Source organism: Festucalex cinctus, chromosome 5 (assembly GCF_051991245.1).
Source record: "Festucalex cinctus isolate MCC-2025b chromosome 5, RoL_Fcin_1.0, whole genome shotgun sequence".
NCBI lineage: Eukaryota > Metazoa > Chordata > Actinopteri > Syngnathiformes > Syngnathidae > Festucalex > Festucalex cinctus.
In genome coordinates, this window is record NC_135415.1 from 2,826,679 (window position 1) to 2,837,030 (window position 10,352).

The following is a 10,352-nucleotide window of genomic DNA, read 5'->3' on the forward strand; positions in this document are numbered from 1 at the left end:
TTCACCCAAATCCTCTATTTTCTTCCAAAATACGGAGAAATCAAGCTTTTTGTGAAACGATGTTATTTCATGCACTCTAGTGAATTTGGCACTTTTTTTTTTGCATGAGTGATTCTACAAACACCTAAACTTCTATAAAACACTACCCCAACAATAAAAAATGTTTTTTGATTGCAAAATAACAGTTTATTTTCATGCAACAGTAGAAATCCGAACAAACAATTTGGAAAACTCTTTGCAAACCATTTACACGTGCGCAACAGTTTTTGTCAGTCTGCTTCTGCATGGACTGATTTGCGTAAAGGTTGGTATGATGAACGATGTGCTGGAGAAGTTCATCCGTGATGAAGAGCTCCAGGATGTCAGCTGGCAGGTGGGAATTCAGCTCTGCTGCAGCATCCCTTGGTCCTGGTTTTGCAGCAAAGGGGAAGATGGTTGGCTGCCAGCCAACTTCATCAACTTCAAGCCAGCCAGAATCTTTGCATCTGCATCTTTGGATCTGCAAATATACATTTCAATATCATATATTATTTTAGAGCACTGTGATGCAATGTGTGTGTGTGTGCATGTTTACCTTTTTTTCTTGGATGTATTGGTTGATGCACATTCTGTAAATTATAGAAGACGTTTACCATCAAATATTTTATTAGTGCTGTGGAGAATCTTTTTTTTTTTTTTTTTTTTACCTTTGTTCTGCTCACTGTGAGAAGGGTCACTTTGGGCCCTATGAGTAGGAGCTGAAAGAAACATATACAATTACAATACAATCGAAAGACTTAGATCTCTTAGCATGTTAGCGCTTACCTTCACGTTCTTTGGAAGACTGTCCAAGACTGTCTTGCATCGGACCCATAGTAGTCGTCATCGTCCGATGAAACGTCATCTGTGCAGACGTGCTCGGTTGTGCACCACTTTTCTCCGGTGTTAGCATCGCTAGCCGGTGGGGCCTTAGGACGTGGTCGAAACGGCCGCGTCACCGCTTCAACTATGACTTAACCCCGTCATCACTGTGCTCTTGAGCACTGGTCGATGCTTTTGAGCTTTGAAAATAAGGATCAAGCGTGAGCTGATTGCCATCTGTAGCCTTTTTGACTCCCTTAGCCAAGTTCGCCATTCTCTCCCCCTCAACACTCTCGCTCCGCCTCTCTTCTTCTACTGTTGTCTCCTACCCGATCTTGTCCAAAAGACTCATCACAGCCATCAAGTGGCCAGGAATACTCATTATCGTAACCCGATCGGCTTGATACTTGGAGCACAGCTGCCCAAGGCTTTCCTCCACCCGTTTCCATAAAAAAACATAGTAGACGTCAATTGACGTCTATGGCGGCCTATCCTAGGATTATACTGAACGTTTTTAAACGTTTATGGCGGTCAAAGAGTTAATACTGGCCAAAGCCAGCATATGAACTTGAGATGCTCGCCATCAACTTTCTTTGAAATGCTTCAAAATTGTCTGTATCGTTGGGGAGCTTTAAAGTAAAAAAGCAGGTAGATGACTGTGGAAGAGTGATATCTGCCATTTCCACATCTAGTTATTGAGGAATAACATCCAACCTATCCAAAATCGCACGAGATTTTTAAGCTCCTTGGAAGTACCAAGAAGAAAATGTATGAAAATACAAGTCTGAATAGTTGGACACGTCAATGTTAGAAAACTCTCAGAATACTCGTACTCGCTCAATGAAGTGACAAAGAAAATCCACAACCCTGTTCTGTTCTTCTAGGGTGCAGACGTCATCATCAAAATTATCTTGGTCTGGCCAGACAATCAACCTTCAAATATTATCGCCTTCAGAATTTGGTATGGTAAAGGGCTTCGGACAATTAGAGATTTGTATGAGAAGGATTTTTAGGGCCCGAGCAGCGACCGCTGCGAGGTCCCTATTGTTTTTCAAGGAATTCTTATTATTCTTCTTCTTTTTATTTGTTATTATTCTTTTCCGCAAACAATCACATTTTTGAGACACTAAACGTGAACGAAAACTCACCAAACTTTACACACACGTCAGGCCTGGCGAAAAATTTGATATTTTAAAGTCGCCATAGGTGATAACAGAAAAATGGCTCCATAGCGCCACCTACATAGGTTAAACAGATCCCTGGCCCGCTACGATTGTCCGACGGCTATGAAAATTGTGTGGCACCTGTAGCACATCCAGATGAACAAAAACCTCTTTGATGTGTGTACCCTAAAATAGACAGGAAGTGAGATATGAGTATTTAAATGTCCAATTTTGGCCAATTTTTGCACATTTACAGGGGTCATACTTTTGCCTGCTTCTCCTACACGGTTAATCCAATTGACTTCAAACTTGGGATGTACCATCTCAAGACCTGGGACAACACCATGGTAAAAAATCTAAAGTTTTCGACATACTATATGACGGCGGTGGGGCATCAAATTTAGAGTTTCAAAACTCTTACTAAACGTAGTATTGCCGGTTGTATGTTTAACCTAGAGCTACGAAAATTGGTACACATATGTAACAGACTATGACCTACAAAAAAGTCTGTTGGTGCCATATGCTAAACCCAACAGGAAGTCCGCCAGAGGCGGGGCATCAAATTTGGAGTTTCAAAATTCTTACTTAATGAAGCATTCCCGGCTGTACGTTTCACCTAGAGTTACCAAAATTTAAAGACATATGTAACAGCCCTCAAGGTACAAAAAACTCTTTTTGAACCATATGCTAAACCTAACAGAAAGTCCACCATTTTGATTTACTTTGGAACGTGTTCCCATTTTTTTGGCCATTTCATAGGGGTCCTATTTTAACGAACTCCTCTTACAGAGTTTATCCGATCATCTTCAAACTTGGTGTGATTCATCTTAAGATGTTGAAGATGAAAAGTTATTGAAAGCTTTTTATTTCGCTGCACGCTGTTGTCGTGGCATGCACTTGTTTGCAAAGGAAAAAAATTCTTCTTAATGAAGAATTCTCAGTTGTACGAAGCAGCTAGAGCTACGAAAATTTGTAGACATATGTAACAGCCCACGATGTACAAAAAAAGTCTCTTGCTGCTTTGTGCTAAACCCAACAGGAAGTCCCGCAAGGGCCGGGCATCACTTTTTGAGCTAAAAAACTCCTCTTTAACGAAGCATTCCCGGTTGTACCTTTCACCTAGCGCTATGATAATTTGGAGGCATACATAAGAGCCCACGATGTACAAAAAAGTCTTTTAGAACCATATGCTAAGCCAAACAGGAAGTCCGGCATTTTGATTTACTTTGCTATTTGTAGCCATTTTTTGGGGGCCTTTTATAGGCCTCATATTTTCTACAAAACTTATCAGATTGTCTTCATTCTTTGGCATGTTTCATCTGAAGTATTGCCGGTTATACGTTTAATCTAGAGCTACGAAAATTGGTACACATATGTAACAGACTATGATCTACAAAAAAGCCTGTTGGTGCCATATGCTAAACCTAACAGGAAGTCCGCCAGAGGCAGGGCATCAAATTTTGCATTTCAAAATTTTTACTTAATGAAGCATTTCCGGCTGTACGTTTCACCTAGAGTGACCAAAATTTGAAGACATATGTAACAGCCCTCGAGGTACAAAAAACTCTTTTTGAACCATATGCTAAACCTAACAGGAAGTCTGCCATTTTGATTTACTTTGGAACATGTTGCCATTTTTTTGGCCATTTCATAGGGGTCTTATTTTAACGAACTCCTCCTACAGAGTTTATCCGATCATCTTCAAACTTGGTGTGATTCATCTTAAGATGTTGACGATGAAAAGTTATTGAAAGCTTTTTATTTCGTCGCACGCTGTTGTCGTGGCATGCACTGTTGGCAAAGGAAAAAAAAATCCTTCTTAATGCAGCGTTCCCAGTTGGACGAAGCAGCTCGAGCTACAAAAATTTGTAGACATATGTACACATTTGTCCACATATATATATTTACATATGCATGTAAAAAAATTATGTCAGGCTAAACTAAATGGTTGATTAGGCCCCACACATTCTCACCTTACCATACCCGGCCCTCTTTGCAAAAGGTTTGAACACTCCTGGCCTAAACCTAGGTGTATACTCAAACTATGCACGCACATAAAGCCTGGAACAAAATGTGTAATTTAGAGGGTTCTTGTTTTGTTTTTTGTATTCCTTATATTTCATGTCATTATACTTGACACACTATTTTTACTACTCACTGAATCAGTTATAAGAACATTTAATTGATACAATCCAATCACATCCTAGAGAATTGAAAACACATTCAATCATGAGGTTGTTAAGACACATTTACTTCTGTAGCACTTAACCACAAACAAGTTGCGACATCCCCTGATCTAACCCTCCAACCGGGCAAGGAAAAACTTTCAGGGGTCATATTTTAACGAACCCCTCCTACAAAATTTATCCGACTGTCTTCAAACTTGGTGTGTTTCATCTTAAGATGTTTAAGATGCAAAGTAATTTTTTATTTTGTAACACGCTGTTGCCATAGCAATGCATTGTTTGTCAAGTGCTGCTTTTTTTTTTTTATACACATGAAAACTCATGGAACTTTGCAAACACATCAGACTTGTCATGAACATGAATTTTCAGAGATTTATTGTGCAATTTGAAATAAATAGCGCCCTCTAGACCTTTTTATGAAGCATTTCCGATTGTATGATTATGCTAGACCTACAAAAAAGTATTATGTAGCCATTTGCCAAACCAAAGAGGAAGTCCGCTATTTTGATTTTATTTTGGGAATTATACATAATTTTTGGCCTTCTTCATTAAACTTTGCACAGACAAGGCATGGAAAAAACTAACATTTTAAATGGTCCTTGTTCCATGTAACAGTACCCCAACGTGCCAGTACCCTGACGTGCAAGTAACCCAACGTTGTGCTCAATAGCGCCCTCTATGCATTTTTATGGAGCATTTCCAATTGTATGATTCAAGCGATACACAACTAAAGATGACTTGACCTAGATTTGTGAAAACTGGGAGGCATACCTATTAGCTTAAGACCTACAAAAAGTATTCTGTAGCCGTATGCTAAACCTAAAAGGAAGTCCGCCATTTTGAATTTATTTTGGGAATTGCGCACCATATTTTGCGTTTTGATTAAACTTTGCACACACAAGGCTTGTCAAAAACATTTTAGATGGTCCTTGTCCTATTTGACAGTACCCCAACGTGCCAGTACCCCGACGTGCAAGTACCCCAACGTGGCACGCCTTTGCTGTAGCGATGCATTGTTTGCAAAGAATTTTTTTTTTTTTTATATGATTCAGCTAGATGTGTGAATATTGGGAGGCATACCTATCAGCCGAATACCTCGACAAAGCATTCCATAGCAATGTGAATGGCAAAACATTTACAATTTAGACGGTTTCTTATGAAACAGTACCCTAACGTGCCAGTACCCCGACGTGCAAATACCCCAACGTGGCACGGGTTGCGAGGGCCCTTTATAGCTGCTCGCAGCTCTAGTTATTCTTCTTCTTCTTCTTCTTTTTCTTTGTTATTATTCTTTTCCGCAAACAACCACATTTTTGAGGCACTAAACATGAACGAAAACTCACCAAACTTTACACGCAGATCGGGTCTGGCGAAAAATTTGATATTTTAAAGTCGCCATACATGATAACAGAAAAATGGCTCTGTAGCGCCACCTACATAGGTTAAACGGATCCCTGTCCCGCTACGATTGTCCTATGGCTACGAAAATTGTGTGGCACCTGTAGCACATCCAGATGAACAAAAACCTCTTTGATATGTGTACCCTAAAATAGACAGGAAGTGAGGTATGAGTATTTGAATGTCCAATTTTGGCCCATTTTTGCACATTTACAGGGGTCATACTTTTGCCCGCTTCTCCTACACGGTTAACCCGATTGACTTCAAACTTGGGCTGTACCATCTCAACACCTGGGACAACATCATGGTAAAAAATCTAAAGTTTTTGACATACTATATGACGGTGGCGGGGCATCAAATTTACAGTTTCAAAATTCTTACTTAACGAAGCATTGCCGGTGGTACGTTTAATCTAGAGCTACGAAAATTGGTACACATATGTAACAGACTATGATCTACAAAAAAGCCTGTTGGTGCCATATGCTAAACCTAACAGGAAGTCCGCCAGAGGCGAGGCATCAAATTTTGTGTTTCAAAATTCTTACTTAATGAAGCATTCCCGGCTGTACATTTCACCTAGAGTTACCAAAATTTTAAGACATATGTAACAGCCCTCAAGGTACAAAAAACTCTTTTTGAACCATATGCTAAACCGAACAGGAAGTCCGCCATTTTGATTTACTTTGGAACGTGTTGCCATTTTTTGGGCCATTTCATAGGGGTCTTATTTTAACGAACTCCTCCTACAGAGTTTATCCGATCATCTCCAAACTTTGTGTGATTCATCTTAAGATGTTGAAGATGAAAAGTTATTGAAAGCTTTTTATTTCGTCGCACGCTGTTGCCGTAGCATGCACAGTTTGCAAAGGAAAAAATTCCTTCTTAATGAAGCATTCCCAGTTGTACGAAGCAGCTAGAGCTACGAAAATTTGGAGACACATGTAACAGCCCACGATGTACAAAAAAGTCTCTTGGTGCCATGTGCTAAACCCAACAGGAAGTCCCGTAGGGGCCGGGCATCACATTTTGAGCTAAAAAAATCTTTAACGAAGCATTCCCGGTTGTACGTTTCACCTAGCGCTATGATAATTTAGAGGCATACATAAGAGCCCACGATGTACAAAAAAGTCTCTTGGAACCATCTGCTAAACCAAACAGGAAGTCCGCCATTTTGATTTACGTTGGGATTTGTAGCCATTTTTTGTGGCCTTTTTTCGGGGTCATATTTTAACGGACTCCTCCTACAAAATTTATCCGACTGTCTTTAAACTTGGTGTGCTTCATCTTAAGATGTTTAAGATGCAAAGTTATCGAAAGTTATTTATTTTGTCGCACGCCATTGTCATGGTGATGCATTGTTTGCCAAGTAAAATAATGCTTTTTTTTTGGGTCTAAACATGTGCAAAAACTCATGAAACTTTACACACACATCAGGCTTGTCATAAGCATGAATATTTTAGAGATTTCTTATTCAATTTGCAATACATGGTTCAATAGCGTCCGGTCTCCTCCCACATTCCAAAGACATGCATGGCAGGTTAATTGGGCGCTCCGAATTGTCCCTAGGTGTGCGTGTGAGTGTGGATGGTTGTTCGTCTCTGTGTGCCCTGCGATTGGTTGGCAACCAGTCCAGGGTGTCCCCCGCCTACTGCCCAGAGCCCGCTGAGATAGGCGCCAGCAGCCCCCGCGACCCTTGTGAGGAATAAGCGGTCAAGAAAATGGATGGATGGATGGATGGTTCAATAGCGCCCTCTAGACATTTTTATGAAGCTTTTGCAAATGTTTTGTATTTTATGATTCAGCTAGATTTGTAAAAATTGGGATACCTATCAGCCTAAGACTTACAAAAAGGTTTCTAAAGCCATATGCTGAATCAAACAGGAAGTCTGCCATTTGGATTTACTTTGGTATTTGTAGCCATTTTTTGGGGCCTTTTATAGGGGTCATATTTTCAACAGAACTTATCAGATCGTCTTCATTCTTTGGCGTGTTTCATCTTAAGATATTTAAGATGAAAAGTTATTGAATTTTTTTATTTTGTCACACGCCTTTGCTCTAGCCATGCATTGTTTGTGAAGAAAAATGCTTCTTTGAGAGTCTAAATATGGGCGAAAACACACAAAACTTTGCACACACACCAGACCTGTCTGGAACATGAATATTTTATTTAGATATTTGTTGTGCAATTGTAATAAATGGCTCAATAGCGCCCTTTAGACATTTTTATGAAGTCTTTCCGTTTATATGATTCAGCTAGATGTGTGAATATTGGCAGGCATGCCGAATATATTCAAAAAGTATTCTATATAGCCATGTGCCAATCCATTTTGATTTTATTTTGTTAATTGTGCATCATTTTTGGCCTTTCCATGAACCTTTACAAACACAAAGCATGGCAAACACGTTTACAATTTAGATGGTTTCCTATTTGACAGTACCCCAACATGCCAGTACCCCGACGTGCAAATACCCCAACGTGGCCCGGGTTGCGAGGGCCCTTTATAGCTGCTCGCAGCTCTAGTTATTTTTATTTTTTTTTAATCTTTTTCTGACCTATCATCAAAATGTGGTTTCCCAAATTCGCATTTTATTTGTTATCTACAGGCTAGAGATTATGTCAAGAAACTGTTCCCTTACTTTCCCAACAGACCCCCAGAAACCAATTTGGGTGTTTTACTGGTAATAGACCCTCAACAGAGTAAATGCATTTCACACTTGTATAAAATACTTGATGGAATAATTTTTAAATCAATTGATGTTTTTAAAAGAAGTTGGGAAGACGACTTACAGTTGACTGTATCTGAACAACAATGGAATCTGATCTTAAAACTAATACATTCTTCCTCAATTTGTGCCCGTCATGCTTTAATCCAATGTAAGGTGTTTTATAAAATACATTATACAAATGCTAGATTGTCCAAAATCTATCCAGCAGTTTGTGACATTTGCAATAGGTGTAGGTGCAATCACCGGCAAATAATGTTCACATGTTCACAAGTTCTGGGCTTGCCCCAAACTAAGTGTATTTTGGAGAGAGGTTTTTAATACACTTAGCCAAGAATATGGCCGAACTATTCCTCCTAACTCGCTTTCGGCTAGAATTGGTGCTCCTCCTGACACAACAGTATCTGGTCCCCTCAAACAGGCCCTGGCCTTAACGACTTTACTAGCTCATTGGCTCATTTTATTGAGGTGGAAACTCCCCAGCCCTCCATTCCATGATTTGTGGATGAAGGAAGTAATTTTTTATTTAAAGTATGGAAAAACTTAGATTTTCACTGAATGGGTGTATTAACAAATTTAAGGAGAACTGGAAACTTTTTCTTGCTATTTGCTGATACTGTCATTCTGCTTCCTCAGGTAGAGGTGGATTAGGCTGTACCTACCTTTATTATTATTATTATTATTATTGTTATTTATTTATTTATTTATTCCCCCCCTCCTTTCCTTTTGTGTGTGAGTTGTGTGTTGTGTCCATGTATCGCTGGACTGTCTGTCTAGATCTGGGTTGGGTGAGTTCAAGGGTTGGGATATTGGGTTAATAGATGTAAAATTGACATGAAACCAAGCTGTTTATGATGTCTACTTTGTTATGTCTTTGGGTGAAAATAAAAGTAAGTTGGATTTAAAAAATACATTGTGTTACTGTTAAGGTTAAGAGGAACATAGCATTTGGGAATATAAACTCATCTTTCCCTTCTGTGTAAATTTATTTGAATATTTTGGTAATTTCAATTATGGTGTACAGCTTGGGATTATTTTTTTGCTGGACCAAATATCAGTTCAAATATCTGAAAAATATATTTACAAATATGAATTAGCTAGTGATCTCCCACCATAGAGTGAAAATATTTCACATTATACCCCACGCTAGTTAAAGGTCCTCATTTCAAGTTAACTTTATCAGCTTTGGTTGCAAATTTTGAATTTTCTTTTTAAAATCTCAAAATCCTGATTAAATAAATTAACCTCCCATTTAAAAAAAAAAAAAAAAGTAATTTAAAAGTAACTTAAACTTGAGTAACTCATTACTTTACACAGACGGTAATTGTGGGAATGCTGAAAGCATATGTTATTTGCAATCTTTATTATTATTTCAAGCAACAACAACAAAAAAGCTTTCCTTGCTACTCAAACGGCTTGTAATTCCGTGTAGTAATCATTTTAAACAATTACGTCATTGCCAGAGTTTAAGCCGTCAAAATTCCGATTCTGAGAGATATAATTAGTAATTGTAAAATTCTGATAGACATAGTATATAGCAAGGAGCGGCCCCTGTTCTTTTTGAGTGGGCTAAGGATTTAGGATTGGAGTTTTCCATCACTTTAACAGTACGTTCCGCGGAAGTCTCCCTGCACCGGAAGAACGGGTGCGCTCATCTGGCGAATGCGGAAGTGAATTGTGCATATATAGTCCATTTAATTCAATTTAATGTTCAATGACACATTCACTATTATTAGTAATTACTAGTTACTAGTAATACTATTACAACTATTACTACTACTACTACTACTATTAGTAATTACTGTTTACTAGTAATACTACTATTACTACTACTACTCTTACTCAACTCAACTCAACTTTATTTATAAAGCGCTTTAAGAAGAGGCATTGCTGTATACAAAGTGCTGTACATAAACATAAACATCAGTTTCGCAGTAAACAAGAACAAAGCAAACATTTTGAAGTGCGAATACAGTTTTTTTTTTTTACTACTTACTTACTTACTTACTACTAATACTAGTAATTATTAGTTAATTACTTT

The 10,352-nt window shown here is 38.5% G+C and overlaps 1 protein-coding gene across 1 annotated transcript; it reads right to left on the reverse strand.

The window, feature by feature from the left end:
* Nucleotides 1–278: 278 nt before the first annotated feature.
* LOC144019649 (uncharacterized) lies at nucleotides 279–1,367 on the reverse strand. The gene is made up of 4 exons (XM_077522847.1): nucleotides 805–1,367; nucleotides 687–737; nucleotides 575–608; nucleotides 279–499 (listed from the first exon to the last, which is right to left on the reverse strand). Exons 1-4 carry the CDS (start codon nucleotides 929–931, stop codon nucleotides 382–384), a joined length of 330 nt encoding a protein of 109 aa, XP_077378973.1. The 5' UTR covers nucleotides 932–1,367; the 3' UTR covers nucleotides 279–381.
* Nucleotides 1,368–10,352: the final 8,985 nt, after the last annotated feature.